At 42.3% G+C, this 16,317-nt stretch overlaps 1 protein-coding gene across 1 annotated transcript in view; it reads right to left on the bottom strand.

The window, feature by feature from the left end:
• Positions 1-1,368: 1,368 nt before the first annotated feature.
• TTLL11 (tubulin tyrosine ligase like 11) overlaps positions 1,369-16,317 on the bottom strand; it is a 35,776-nt gene continuing 20,827 nt past the window's right edge. The window contains 4 exon segments of the mRNA XM_050980899.1: positions 1,369-3,707; positions 3,710-3,820; positions 5,670-5,785; positions 7,735-7,962. Of these exon segments, the coding sequence (XP_050836856.1) occupies positions 3,529-3,707; positions 3,710-3,820; positions 5,670-5,785; positions 7,735-7,962 (634 nt within the window). The 3' untranslated portion in view covers positions 1,369-3,528.

Here is a 16,317-nt window from a genome sequence, read left to right as displayed (position 1 = left end):
CCAGCTGAATACCATGTGATACAATCTCTTCAATGGGAGGTTAAATGAGGCTGAGACAGAGACCAGATGGATTTATCTGCGTAGCGCTGATGATTTTTTGTGTGTGTGCTTAAGGTGAAGTGAAGGTAAGTAAGGCAGAAATAATCGGAGAGAAAAGCACGAGCTGGGCTGTGTGCGGTTGGGGAAGGGATAGCGGGAGCTCGGGACCTCATCCTGCTGGAACAAACCAAGCGAGCCAGAGATGCTCTCAAGGCAGTACAGATGGAAACAGCCAGAGAGAAATAAATACTTTATCAATTTCCCCTTATGGAGGAACAACCAGAGGGCAGAACAAGACAAGTCGAGCGTAGCTGGGTGGATGTAGACACCTCACTGCTATTTCAGCAGGAATTCGGAGCCCAAACACCATCTCTCATCCTCCCATGACATCTGCAGTGGGCACAGGGACAGAGCCAGTGTGCTCTCTGAGGTGTGTGCCAAGCGCCGGGGTGGGTGTAGGGTCTGTGCAGAGCTCCAGAACGTTTGGCAGGGACGGGCGTGTGGGACAGAGGACAAGGAGTGCCCAGAGCCCAGGGCAGATTTTAGGGGCCTTACCTGCAACAGCCTGATGCAGAGAAAAAACATAAATACAACAAGGAATCACTGAGCGAGTCTGTGCACATTCAAGCCTGCAGGGAAGAGGGTTGAAATTCTGGACTCACTTGCCTCAAATTTTTGTTAGATGTTGTTTTATTCTGATTTCTATTCAGAAAGGAATACCAGACCCGGTGTGTCTGATAACAAGAAAGATTTCACTGGTATACAATATTCATATCATATATGTCATAAATAGAATCATGAGTGCAGTGCTGTGGTATTCTCTGAAGAGAAAATATACCAAAGTGCTGTTAAAAATCCATCGCCTTTCCTGTATTGTTTCTTTAGCTAGAGAGGTACCTCAGGATTAACAGATTATCAGTGCATTAGTATTCATATCCTGGATAAAGTGTCTCTGGTCATTTGCATGGGCACAGACTGGTAACTTAAAGGCTCTACGCAATTGGATGCTAAATAATATTCAGAGGAAATTGAATTAGACAGGAGGGAAGAGAAATGTGACTGCCATTAAATCTCTAAAGTACATCCCTGGTTTATTCCCTCCCCCCCTCTGAGAATAATGTAGCATTCAATTTTCCAATTATATAAATACATGAACAGTGGATTACTAGAGGCAGATAATTGAATATTTTGACTATTCTACAAGGGACCTTTCATATTTGAAGTGGGAGATGAATAGAGCATGCAGCATCAGCCTATGGATGCACAAGCTATAAAAACCTCTATTAGATCCAGAGAGTATAATAAAGGTCTCCCATAGAGAGAGAGATCTTATCAGTGTTCAATATACAATAGTTAATTTATTCCACTGATATCAGAGTGAGTTCTACAATTGCAAAACCGGGATATTTCAGGCCACACATCATCGTACTTCAAAGGTGCAGGGAAAGGCATTTGCAGTCATAGCATTTCAAATCCGACTCCTCTGTAACTCTGTCTTTACAGGACATCAATCATGAGATGAGAGGAACTGTAAGCTATTTTCCAGTAACACACTGCCAATCGCAAGACAAATGTCAGATGTCACAAAAGGAGAAGTAACCATTTTTCAACCTGTGAATGTCTTCAAATATATTACAATGAAAGTGTGAAAAAAATGACCCTTTCAGCTTCATTTGTTCTGACAGGTGCCAGACTTTGGAGTTCTGCATTTTGTCTTCATACTGCAATAATCTTTATGGCATTTGAACAAGGCTGAGGGCAGTGGCATTAGTTAGTCTACAATTGTCCTCTTATGTACAATACATAAAATTTCAAAGTCTGGCCACTGAACTAAAAAAGATCATCTACTACTGTTTTATTTGTGTTACAGAAAAAGGTAAGGAGAAGGGATGCCCACATCTGAGATTAACACATGCTGGGGACTAGTTTTGTGTGGGCTCAGCCTGATTCCTGCATTGCATTGCCGTGCTGCTATTGCCACTTGGGAAAACACATGCTGCTTAAAACTGAAATCAGGAAAAAAACTCTACAAACATTCCCTGAAGTGAAAACTCACTTGATGCACCATGTGTGCATTTAGTCCCTGACTTGAAACAGGTGAACTCCCCCTCAGTGACACAGCATGCTTTGGGGGCACCAGCCACTGGAACATTCTGACATGGAGCTCAGGGAATGTTCTCCAACCCAAAGCTCAGTGCCCATCTTACAGCTTTGCCATTTCTGATAGCATGGAGGAAACTAAAATGTAAGCCACGTAATTAACATTAAAGAGTAGAACAAAGGAGGAAAATCAAGCTCAGATGTAGCCATTCATTATTGTAATAAATGGGAGACCACCACGAATTTCACTCAACACCCCTGAAGATCCAAGTTATTCCTGTCCTTCCAGCCAGTCTCATGTTCTGCTTAGCCCCCACAAGAAGTGTGTGATCATGGAAGTCATGGTTCATTTCCTGGATAATAAAACCCCTCTGTCCAACTCCAGCAGTACAGCCCAGCAGCTCTGACACAACATCCTTAGATCTAATTCGTACACAGTTACATTGTTATTTACGGGAAAAAACGAAGAATATGAGCAAAGACACAAAGATCTGCTCTAGATGTTACTGCAGGTCCCAAGAGGGCAACAATCATGCAAAAGACAAAAAATGAGCAAACCTAGAATACAGTTAGTTTAGGCTAAAGTCAGTGACAGGCTTGGTTCCACTGGAATTTAGGTGACCTCTTAGGCCTTTACACTGTACAGCTTTCTGCAGAAGCAGTGCTGAATCCCTGAAGACAAAACCACCACTTGATTCACCAAATTTGACTTAAGAAAGTAAATCTTTTTCTGTGAATAAGTGTGAGCTTATTGGTTCTGTGGAAGCAAAAGGATAAACAGTTTTAGTTCTTCTTTTAAAAACTAACAGTACTTGTCATGGCAAAGACATGTACAAAGAAGTAGAAGCCAAAATATTATTTCAGTGCTTTAAGACTGACTTAAAAAATAAGTACATAGATATTGACCAAATCTGTATTGATTCCAACACCTACAGTCCAAGCCACGGAAAGAAGAGAGTCCAAGGCCTGAAGTCTGACCACAAGTGCAATTTCAGATTTCAGTTCTCCAGTCTGGTATTTGTGACTGCAGTTCCTTCCTTGGTTGCTGTGACATGTCCTGTGCACACAAAGCAATGTGATTCCTTTGACACGAGTGTGCCTCAGTCAGTGCAGCCAATCCCATGATGCTGGTTATCATCCCCTGTGGGTTGGTCCTTTTCCACACTCTCAGGATGAATGCACAGTTTGTCACGGGATGTGCACAGTAAATCCCACAGAGAGATAAAGAAATAGCCATTGTCAGAGTCATTATTTGAAAACGGGAGGTTGCAGTAGACTTTTTGAAAAGCATAAATAAAAAATACAGCTGAAAATAAATAGTTGTCGCTCTGAAATGAAGGGATTCCATGGCCAGTCTCTCCTCCAGCAGTACACGTGCCTGGCTGGGGATTAACTCCCAGTTCTGTCCCGGCACATCAGCGCCCTTAGCTGCGATGATTTCTGCAGCCGGAGCAGCTGGTGGCCGTGGGGCCGGGCGGGGCCGGGCGCGGTGCCCGGGGCCCGCAGCGCCCCGCGGGGCTGGGCCAGCCCGCAGCCCCAGACCAGGCGCTTCCCGTGCACGGCGGCCAGCGGCACTCGCAGAGCTCGAGCAGCGACAGCACCTGCTTGTGCAGCGGCAGCGCCTTGTACTTCTTCTGGGCCAGGCAGAAGAAAGCTTCCACAAAGGCTTGCAGACACATTCCTGCAAGGAAAAGGTGCTCACAGGAGACTGGAGTGCCTGCATTCCTTAGGGATAATACTATCTCTTGTTTGTTGTGGCAGTAGAGCCGAATGTGTGTGTGATGGGTGTGAACACAAACAATCCTGCTGGTTCACATCTTTTCATTTAAATGGCAGCAATCTGGAATGCTCAGAAAGCAAAGAAATTGTCCTTCAAAGACCAAAAGCCAAGGTTTTATTCGTGTCACACTCATTGGGTGTTTCAGAGCAGGGTAAACCCAGGCTGGGTTACAGATGGCTGATATTCTCTATCACTGAGGCAGCTTCTGGCTTTGCAGACCTCAGCCTGCAATCCAGAGGCAAAGTGGTACAGCAAGAACCCATTTTAGGATATCACACCATTACACTGATGTAGTATTAGCTTTGATTTCTGCTGCCAAAATTATTAAATTGAAACCAAATGAGACACACAGTAACATACTGAGCATCAAGGAAAACAATCCAGCTGGAGAGAAAAACAAGTTTTTGTCAGCAGCTGAATGGAGTCTTTTAGAGACCGATCTGACCCAAAAGTTCACATCAGTGTGTTATTTCAGTCTGCAGCACTATGAAGGTAACCCCATTACCAAGTATCACCTTAGCAAGACATGACTTTGTTTGAAGCACTACTTCCCTCCTACACAGCCTGTACCAGGCACAAACCCTTTTGAAGGTGAAGAGGCCATTTTTTCAGTCATACCCAGCAACTCCACAACAGTTGTTTCAGCTGAATGAAAAACAAACAGCTCAAGAGTGCAGTGCCAAAAAATGTCTCTGCTCTAATACAACTGCTCTACCCCTTCCCACACAAAAGTCCCCTGCAGAAGCCCCGTGCTGCAGGGGAGACTCTTCAGCTGCTGTTGGATCACCTCTCGCTAACAGCACATTACCAGAGCCAAGGGGAAGAGAAGCTGAGTATTAACACTAATTATTGTATTTAAAACCTTGATGTAATACCTACTCAAATTCTTAATTAAGAAGCCAGACCCCAATTAGTTGTGCAGAATGCCACAAGCTCTCCCAGTTTGAACATACACTTAAGAAGATTATTTTAGGACGAGATATTGAAAGGTTTGGGGTTTTTAACTGTGTTGGCTTATTGATGCTGTAGGAAAGGCACCTTTTCAAAATATGACAATTACATTCTGAAGTATAATTTCTCTCAACCAAGGCTGCAGCTGGGGTCGTTTACCATCTTGGCTGTAGAATAGCTTGCAAAGGAATTGTTGAGTTATCTGAAAGCAGCAGCTGCCAGCTCAGTAAATTATTTTATCAGTCACGGTGAGCTGCAGGCAGGGAAAGCACCTCTGGAAACACACACACTTTCTCCCCAGAAGTGACACTCATGTGAAGCATATTATGGAAAAAGTTAGAAGCTGCTCTAGAACAACAGAATCATGATTGTCTAGGCTACAACTGGGAGTGGGCTGAAGATGAAGCCAAGAGAAACAGGTGGACAGTTTGAACACCTAAAAAGCATCTGGTTGATTGACACCATACACAAATCTCTTAGTATTTGAGAGCCTGAAGATTCAGTTGCAAATCTGTGATTTTTCCAGGTGAAAAATAACAGCCAACCACGTAAGTGATTTATACCCACCCTGAAATGCTAAATGCAAACACTCAGATTTTATATAGCTGTTAAATTATAAAGTAATACTACCCTGAAGGGTAACTGCCACAGTACTAACCAGGAGAATTGGTTGTGTATGTGCATGCCTCAGGTGTACATGGCTTCTTCCCATTTCTATCAATGTTTGAGGTGTACCTGAGCAACTAAAATTGAAAAAAATAACCCCAAAAGTCAGATTTCATACTTTTTGAATACAAACCTGGGGTACCTGATTCCTTGTGGTCAATGCCCATGCTGTTCCACCTCCTTGTGATATCAATATATAGGATATCTACAGCAGCCATTGAAAAATTGCTGTTACTCAGCTTGCAGTTTCTGTTAAAAAGAAACAAAATAAAGATGAGATTCTCGTTACATCCAAACTCCCAAGTTAGGAAGAATTCTGCAAGGGCAACTTGCAGGAGAAAAGTTTACCCACGTCATGTGTACAGACCCACTGTAACGTGCTCAGTCTAATAAAACACACACAGCAGAGAGCAAACAAACCAGCATTCATTAAATGCTCCTATCTGAATGGAACAGGCCCAAACCCAGAATATTTCAATTAAAAATATGACCTGACTATTACACAGAGCTTTCTCCCAGGGTATTGCCGGTACTCTGAGGCTGTAAGAGATGGAATTAATTGGTACACTGCAAAACCCACCACATATCTGCCCAGACTATCTGCACGAGGCAGGGCTTGCACAGAGAAATACCCTTTTATTTGTCTGCCTGACCCTGTTTGGAAAGGGCTGGAGGAAGCTTTCAGGCACAGCCTTGCTCCTCCATGCCTGAGCAGTGACAGGATTGCCCTTCGTGGAATGCAACCTGTGTGGAGAGCAGCTCTGGGTGCAGCTCTGGTGTGGGGCTGACCACCCCTGGGAACAGCACTGTGTCCAGCATTTCCAGTTTTCTGCCAGCCTGGCTGCCACCACTGCCTGTGCCAACGAGCTGGCCGAAATTTCTTGCCAGAAAAAAAAAAAAAAATTAAAAAAAAAAAATCCACCCCAAACTCTGCCAATGGAAGCAAATCTCACTCTTTAGTAACCTCAACAGAGGTCCCTTAAAATAGAGTAAGGCCTTGCCTAGATAGCCCAAAACCTCCCAGGCAGCATACAAGCAAGGACTAGAGACAGTCAGTGTTTTCCTTTTAGCTACTTTTTTAGAATGAAGAAAACATAAAAGAAAAACAGATTTTGATGAGCCAGAATTTGGGTGGACAGTCTTTGCAAGCACCTGCCCACACACGAAATCCCACTCGTGTCCCATTTTTTTCCTGAAAAGTGATACAACACACGGAAAGCTGACCTTCCTCCTGAAATGAACAGCAATGACAGCTCTTCAAAAAAGGGCCTTAGAGCTGGCATAGATGCTCTGGGAGAAAATAAACAAAAATATCTGCCAGTATTAAAAAGTTTAATTTAACATGCATTAAGAAACTGCAAATGCTATTTCATTGAGCTACGGCAATTTATCTGAATATTCTTAAAAGAAAATGTTGGCATTTATTCTGTGTTCCTCTGACAAGTGCCAAAATAAGGCTGGATAAAGCTACAAAAAATACAGAACTGGATGCAATCCTGTGCTGGTCTGTGGATAGAGCAGATGCTTTCAGACATTTTCTATATATCATCATTTGTATAAACCAAGTTGTTTTATATTCATTCCTGAATGCTAAATGCATCTGCATAGAAACAGGATCTGTGTTTTAAGAGTACATCTGCTGCTGCTGCTCATTTCTTTTGTCATAGTCAATGAAAGACAGAAAATGAGGTATTTGTACCATGACTAGAACAGATATAGCCATAAAAAACAATGAAAAAACCCTCCTAAATAAAAAAGTATGTGAAAAAATAAATTGAGTTCCTTGACATTGCAAGGTGCAATTTCACAATGCAAATCCTCCCTGCACGGTGCATCAGGAACTGGCATTTGGGAATCCTTCCTGTGGCCTGGGGCGGCCAGCAGTGCCCCCAGAGCCGACAGAATCACATCAAGTGACCCAATTTCAGTTGTCACTTCCTCACAATGATATTTCCACCATTTACCGGAACGTGACATGTTGACGAAGACGGCAAATTGTATCTGCCACAGTATCACTGATCTGCTGTCAAATAAAGACCCAACTTCCTCCCAGACACACGCTCCTAGGTCAGGTATTCCAGGAGCTTGGATTGATGGAATGTATTTTAGAACAGAACAGGCACTGGCTTCACGCTGGAAGACATCACACAGCCTGCAAGCTGAGGGTACCACTGGCAGGGCCACCTCCACCCACTGACCTTATGAAGGTGCGGAACCCCGTTGGGCCCAGCTTGGTTGTCCCTTTGACCCCGAGGAAGCGGATGAACAGGGCGGCCACCCTGTCCACGAGGCGCAGGTAGCTGAAGTGCCTGGCGTACTTGGGGAACACCTGCTTGAGGCACAGCGAGGGCAGAGTGGCCTCGGGGCCGGGGACAGCATCCAGAGGCTCCTCACTCGCTCCCGGTGCCCGCTCCGGACTCTGGCACCTGCAGCACAGAACCACAGGGACACCTCAGCCTGGGAGGGAGCTGAGCTCAGCCCATCCAGCCCATCCTGCCACAGGGACATCTCAGAGCTCAGCCCACCCAGCCCATCCTGCCACGGGGACATCTCAGAGCTCAGCCCACCCAGCCCATCCTGCCACAGGGACACCTCAGTCTGGGAGGGAGCTGAGCTCAGCCCATCCAGCCCCTGCCACAGGGACACCTCAGAGCTCAGCCCATCCAGCCCCTGCCATGGGGACCCCTCAGAGCTCAGCCCATCCAGCCCCTGCCACAGGGACACCTCCCACAGAGCAGGGCACTCGTGGACATTGAGCCACTGCTGTTGGGATGGCACTGTCACACTGCTGTTTGCAAAGCACCTGGCCTTCTAAGACTGTTGCTGCCAAATGTTAAAATAATTATATTCTTTTGTATCCACACTTACACTCACTGAGGTTGAATGTCTATAAATGTGATTGCGGTTTTTATAAAAGCCTAAAAAGTCTTTAAAAATAAATAACAACCTTAGGTAGTGCTTTGATAATGCTCCTCTTTGCTGCAGATAGCAAAGTAGAAAAATAATGTTATTTTTGTCATTAGTTAAGTAAAGCTTAGTTATTCGTGTTATTCTTTCTCATGTAAGATGGGATGGGGGTGTCACTGCTGTTGAACACCTGCCAAAAGAGCAAGAGTATGTACAACCAAGAAACAACAAGCACACAGGCTTCTATTTTTAATCTTAAAAGGTCTGTTCATGAATTTAAAAATTCAAATCTTCAGCCAGTTGAACCAGACCTTGACCAAATGTGATACCTTGTACCCAGCAGAGAGGAGGTTGTGCTGTTTGTAACACAACTCTTATTTTAATGATGCCTGGAAGCCCCAAACTCTTTCTCATTTTAAATTCAACAGTGTTTTGGATTGTACATTATTCATTCATCATTAATGTTTTTAGTTAAAAAAATGTAAAGCTTTACTTTACAAGGCGGAAGCAGAGTTGAGAATATTTCATTTCTTATAGCAAACACTAAAGAGACTATTAAAGGGATCAGCTTCAGAGCCCTGAATTCTGCCCAGTGCTCTCAGGGCGAGGCTGGAGCCTTGTCCATCCACTCAAACCCCTGAAACTGGGCTGGGGAACAGCATCTCCTCCTCTGCAAACCTACAGCTCCTTCCCAAACCACACCTCTTCCCTGCTGAACAGCAGCCCCTGGAATTTCTGATGAAGTACTTTAAAGGAGGTTTTTTCCAGCCCTTCATTTTTCACCCTCCATCCTCCACAGCAATGAGAAGTGGCATGGAGAGAACACCCAAACCAGACCCAGTGCTCTGAACACATCATCCCTGCTGGGAGCCACAGAAGACTCTGTCACCCTGGCTGAGGGGGAATGGACACAGCCAAATTACTAAAATATCTTTGGTTTGGTTGAGGGAATTAAAAAAATAATTGTATTTTGGTCAAAGAAAAAATATTCTCGAATGCAATAAAGCAGAGGCTCTAAAGTACCACCCAGAATTTCCTGCTTCCCCTCCTTTCTATGGAGAAAAGCCCACAGCTGTCTTTGAGGTCAAGCATAAAGCTCAGAACCAGCATCCCATTTCAAACTTTTACTGAAGTTTGAAAAGAGCTCTTAAATCCATACTTCTTAGGAAAGTATTTTAAAATTAAACCAGTGGTTTTTTATATGCTACCACATGTCTCATTCCTTTCCACTTATACATTGGGAAAGTCTGTAAAATATTTAAATCAGGACAAGAAAACTTAATCTAGTCTTTATTACCAAATGTTGTACTGCTATTCAGTAAAAAAGAAAGAAAAGAGAACACACTTCTTAGTTTGCTTTTGCAGGTTAGGACTTTCATTAAGTTTAATGATTTGTTTTCATTCTTTAGCTTTCCCCACAAGATTTCCTTACTTTTCCTTTTTTTAAAACACTAGAGCCCAATTAATATGATCATACAATTTGAATTACAGTGAAAGATATATTTTGCACTTCTAATAAAACTCAGACTTTCCAAAACAAACCTGCACAAGGGCTTGCCTGTGTCTGCACTATGAATTGATCCACAATCTGCTTATTCTGCACACTTACCTTCCCTGATTTACACTGCCTATATTCAGGGTACAATTCTCCACTGCTACCACGGACACTCTCTCAATAAAAGTTTATTTTCTGTATTATTCACACACCTGTGTGCCCCCACCTCGGTGTGGTCTCAACATGACTAATTAAGACAAACAGCCTGGGTAGGTCCATACAGCCAAGTGCAGTGCCTATAAATTCAGAATTTTTCTGGGATTGCACATTTCCAAGGAAAGGGTGCACAGCCTGTTTTTGCCTCAAACTGCCCCCCTTGCAATGCCCATTTTGTGTTCTCTGGCGTTTGCTGCCATCTGCCAGTGCCACATGAGGGACTGAGCTCCCCAGGGGTCACCCAGCCAAAAACAGGGTCAGAGCTTCCTCAGAGCACAGCAGAAGGAAGAAAAAGGAGGAAAAAAAAACAAGCAGAGAGGAGAGATGATGTCAAGAGTGCAGGAGGAAGGAGCTACAAAGAGCAGAAATACAGCTCTGAGTCCAGCAACAGTGACAATGTGAGGGGGATTTTCATCTCCGTGCCTGCCTTTAGCTCAGCAGTCAGCTGAAAACCACACAAGTGCTCATTTTTGTAATCTCACAGAACCATGGAATAGTTTGAGTTGGAAGGAGCCTTCAAGGCCATGCAGGTCCATCCATGGGCAGGGACACCTTTCCCTATGCCAGGCTGCTCCCAGCCCCGTCCATCCCGGCCTGGAACACTCCAGGGAAGGGGCAGGCACAGCTGCTGCGGGCACCCTGTGCCAGGGCTGGGTGTGCCAACCTCACGGGCTCACTGAGGGCTGCAGTGGGGCTCTGGGGAAGGGACCAGCAGCTCCCCAGCTTCCCTCCTTTTGCTCCTCTCCTGTGGATTTCCAACAGGCCAGGGGAGGAGAAGAGAGCTGAGCCCCACTCTCTAAAAATGCTCATTAGAATTAATTGTTTGGACTGGCACAGCTGAGTCAGGCAAATGAATGAAAGGTCAAATATAAGGTAATGCTTCTGTTGCCACACAGAAAAAAGCAAAGCTTCATTTACATACTAATGTCTGACTTCAATACATTCCTTTCTCTAATTCTGCAGCTTATGAAAGATCACTCTTTAGAAAAGATCAACTGTAGTGCAGCTTTAAAAAAAAAATTAAATTTTAATAAAGCTTATGGAAATGATATCTAAGACTAGTTATCTTTTATACATTATTACTAATTTATTAATGTTTCCTCCATCTATGTTTTATTCCTTTCTTTCTGACCAGCCCTAATCTTTATGCAAATACAAGTTGCTAAGGGACAAACAAATTTGCAACTACTAATTAAAGGCTTCAAAATTTGCAGCATTTTGTACACTTGTACATAAAACCTAGCTGTCAAATTCAAAGTAAAATGAGGTAAGAATCACAATATTAATATTTCTAAGAATGCTTACTTGATGTATTTTACATTTAGGGCATTGCTAGAAGTATAACTTAAGCAATTTCAGTATCAGCTTACAACTGCTTACCTAATAAAAGAAAATACTATGTTCTGGATTTTGAAGCTATAATTATTCCCTCAGCTGAGTCTCTATTCTCCAAGCAAGGACTATGTTAACATAGTTAAAAGCAGAGAATATTTTGCATGACAAATCTATCTATCCACCCATTATCACCACAGAATATGGACCTCCCAAAGAACAGGTAAGTGTTTGTACCTGGAGCAGGTAGGAAGGAAATATATTCATGTGCTCATTCACAGAAATAAATCATTTAGGAAACTAAGGTCAAGCCAGAGCACTGTCTCTGCATTATCAACCATTCATGAATTTGCTTTTATGAACTAATCCCATTATTTTATTAACATAGAGACTTCTGGTTCTCCCAGGATGTCATAGCAAGCAGTTTTATGGTTTGCCTGCATGTTGTGTGAGTAATCAGCTTTTGTTTTGTTCTGGCCACTCTGAGTGCCATTTGTAGAAAATGAATATTCATCTTCTCTTCACCCTCTGGCAAAGAAAAAAAACATCAATAGCACAAGAATTTCCACCTTTCAAAATAATGATAGAGTTGCACAAAGATAGAAGTATTAAAAGAATATTAAACCCACAGAGTAAGAGATTTTTGACACGATGTTGGAAAAATTATGACTCTTACATAGTTTATTCAACACTTTGGAGAATGCTTTGAGGCAGGCAGAGCAACCCCAGTAAAGAGTCCATATTTCACAGAGCAGAATCAATCAAACAGAAGGATTGATAATCACCACGGTGTTGGAGACAACGAACTTCTGATCACACCAAATACATTTTGAAAACAGCATCTGTCCTGTCTCTGGGAAGCAGAAAATGCTGAAAGCAGAATTTCCATCTCTCTCTGAGAGAACAAAACCCCAGTATTTCAGTTAAAGAAATAAATTGGGTAAATCACCTCTCAAGATTTTAAACCTCACCTGAAGCTTCCAGGCCTGACAGTGGAGGGCACAGAGCACGCTGCTTCTTTTGGAGAGTTGGCAAACACATTTTAGGTGAATCCATGGGTAAAATGTACTCCATAGCTTTGCCATTGGAGGAACAAACCCAAAATAATTGATGAGACTGTTGGAAAAGTGAAGGCCAAGCCCCTGCATGCTGCCAGCAGCCATCCCAGCAGCTCTGGGCTCTCTGCTCTGTCCCTGGAGTGCTGTTTGTCTGCCACAGCCATCAGCCCCCTTTCTGAGAAGGATGGTTCACTGCCTCTTCAGACTGATGGATTTATTATAAAAATAAACACTTCTCATTAAAGATTAAATAGCTTTTGGCAGAAAACAGAAGACTGGAAAGTTTGCTGCCTTCACACAGTGTTAATGAGTGTTTCCAAGATGTAGAAACTTGGCAGGGATCCTGCTCTGCTCCACACCAGGGACACAAAGCCAGGGATGAGAACAGTACTGACATTTTCATTTCATATGCAGAGAAGTCTAGAGCTGTGGTTTGATCTCTATAGCCCTCCCTAATTCATAGTTTAAATAATTAAAGGAGAAATGCATCTGAGGAGTCTCAGGTGCTGAATAAACCCAGCTTTTCCCTAATTATTAATTGAGATTCTTTACTTCCAACTTTCTCCTCTTAAGAATAATGGTGGTATCATTCTGTATTCACTACAGATTTATTACTCTTAATGTAACACAAGCAGTGAATGCTTATGTTATTACCTGTCAGCTATGAGTGCAGCAGAAAATATGGCATTACTGTAATGAAATAATGGATAAGCAATGCAAATCCTGCATCCAAAGACTTTGTTCCACTGTAGCAAAAATTATTACAGAACAAAGATCATTAAATATAGTCCCCAATACTTTATTTTCTGTGGAGGTAGCTGTTATTATTCCTAGTAGATTTATTTGTGTTCACTATTTGCTTTCAAGGTACTTATGTGCCTCATTATTTCTGCAGAGTTTCTTTTGTTTCTTTAGAAAAGTGTGCCTGAAAAATAATAATGCAGGATAGTGCAAAGGCAAACCAGCTGTAAAGCCTGGGAACACACTGAAATTAGACCACCAAGTGTCTTACATTAGAGCAGAAAAAAAAAATAAAACCCCAGGATATTTCTTCCCATGTGGAAATTATTCTTAGAAAGCAGTTGTGCTTCTGCTGGGACAGAAAAGGAGCTTTACCCTGTCATCCAAGGGAGCAGAAAGCAGCACTGCAATTGCATTCTATCAGCTTTAATCCTCCTATTAAAGCAGGTGAATTCTCATACACAAAATAACACTCCTGATGATTACACTGCTATTAAGTCATGTGACTTCATGCTTTCATTTTGTGGCTACTGGGTGCTAGGCAGTTTTATTGCTTTCTCAGTGTTTCAGAGACTAGAGACCAATTATTACTTAAAAATAAGCCAATCATCTCTCTTGCTGAAAGATGACTTGCAGCAGAAGCTAAATTATAGAGAACATCACTGCCCCCAATACATTAATTTCTGTCACTCTGTCACTGTAAAAATTTACAGCAGATATAATCTCTTTGAAGGGGGATCAAGTCATAGAAAGTACAAGCCTAGTTTTAAATAGAATTTTAATTTTAATGAAAGCTTCAGGGAATGATGTTTATGCTGCTTATCTTTCATACCTGGTGATTAAGTTAATTTATACTTAATGGAAGAGGATATTTCTAATCCCCAGACAGGCTCAACATCTGTCTGTGACTGTGTTTTTGGAAGCCTTAAGCTGCTTGTGATTGATGTAATAAAACCAGGATCCTGCAGAACTGACACCTGAAGGATATCTGTAAGAGGGAAAATGTTATTTTTCTGCTCAATGCCTCTGCTTAAGTCAAACCAAAATCCAAGCACTTAATATTGCTGTCCCTTAAAAACCTGCTTTGCACTCCCTCACCATTACTTGAGTATGAACAGGACAATAAGCAAACAGTTCTCAAATGTGTTTATGATCCAATATTCACTCATTATGTGCAGTGCCTGAGACATGTAACTTTCTGATGGCCTGAAGCTAACGAGAATAATAAACCTCCTACAAAAAAATCTGTGAAATAGTCTCCATTTTTCCTTCACTTCTCTTTCCGTATCTATTTAAAACCAAATGTTAGCAAAATAAATGCTTTCATTTATCACATAATTATAACAGGGAAAAAAGTCTTGATATGTAAACATATTGCCAGAAAAAGATAAATTTTCAACTTTGTCCCAAGAAATCACAGTACTGTCAAAGGAAAAAAGACAGATATTTCAGCTATCATTTATATCCATGTTATTTTAAATTCTAATTCTTACAAGGCACCTGAATGTAAGGACTTTGCACTGGTGTTCAGGGATATAATCTGTGTGTGCACATTCATTTCTTGCATTCACTGTTACCTACTCTGAGTCTGTGATGGAGCCCCACTCCAAGGAGGGATTTGTTTCCTCCCTGGTGAGCTGGTGCACCTCAGCCTGCCCTTGGCTGATCAATTGGTTCTAACATCTTCTAGGCTGCATGAAATCTGATTTTTGGAAATCAGTTTGTTCATGGGTTGTGCCATTCCTGAGAGAACACAGAGTACATGCCATGACTCAGGAGTCACACAAGGAACTGGAGACCAGGACAAAGCAGTCAGGGCTCCCCCAGATATTTTATACAAAACTCTCACAGCTGGTTGCAGTTTCAGTTACACATAACACAGAGACTGTAAAGATATCAAGGAGACAGGTATGAAATCAGACATTTTTCTCCCATACACACATAGCCCTGCTGTACATACAAACATAAATACACACTGTAACTACAATTTCTGTTTGTGGTATATACTGTACACTTATGTTATGAAAACTATCTGGTGGGAAGCAATTCAGTATAAGAGAGATTACAGAAAATTAGAAGTTATTGGAGTTTACATTACAGAGCAACTGGGAAAATTGATCTAAAGGCAGAGTTGCTTCTGTGCAGCACAAACACTCCAAAGGTGAAAGAGAAAAAAAGTCAAATTAAATACACATATATCTTTCATTTTAGACAAGGCAATTAAGTTAATATTCTGAAAATCAAATTTCATTCAAGAAGCATTTAACTGAAGATTAGTAATGGAAATTGTGCATATACAAAAGCCAGGAAAAATCTCTACAGTTGAGAGTGCAGCTGAATCACTGCTCTGCAGTAGATACCACCCAAAAACTAGATTATGTTAGCAAGCTACAGGCTACCTAGAGGTGAAGATGATTTTGCTGATAGCAGAAACTCAGCTCAAATGATTACCATATTGAAGTGTCAGGAAAAAACACTTTGCACTCAAACCTACCTATGAATGCCCTTCCCTGTGTGAACACAAAAATTCAGTGAACCCCCCTGGACAGGGAAGGCACACACAGATGTTGCCTTTAACTTTAGGAGAGGGGAAAAAAAGTGGTTTTAGCTTCAAGTTACAACAGCTTTCTTGTATTGAAAACTAAAGAGGAAATTATAGGGGGTAGCATGAGATGATCTCTAAGGTGCCTTCCAGCAGAAGGCTGGCTCCACCAAACACTTCAGTAGTTGATGAGTAAGGTCAGAGTTGCTATTGTTTTATTTCCTACCCAATGTAACTGGAGCACATCTCTGGCCATATTTAACCTGAATTTTCACTGGTTCCAGCTGAAGCTGCCCCTCAGCTATGCCTGGGTACAGCAAACAGCTGCATGCAACACAGCTCCCAGGGATGCTCTGAAGTCCTGCTGACTTCATGGTTTAAAAAACAAAGCAAAGCAACACAAAGCAGCTTACTTTGTTAGAATTCAGCCAAAGCAGGAGCAGGCAGCAGAGGAGCTCCAAGATCCACGTGGCACTTTGGGAAGGAGGCT

The sequence above is a fragment of the Serinus canaria genome, chromosome 17 (assembly GCF_022539315.1).
Source record: "Serinus canaria isolate serCan28SL12 chromosome 17, serCan2020, whole genome shotgun sequence".
Taxonomy (NCBI): domain Eukaryota; kingdom Metazoa; phylum Chordata; class Aves; order Passeriformes; family Fringillidae; genus Serinus; species Serinus canaria.
Note: the sequence above shows the minus strand (reverse complement) of the source record. Positions and strands in the feature narration are given on the sequence as shown.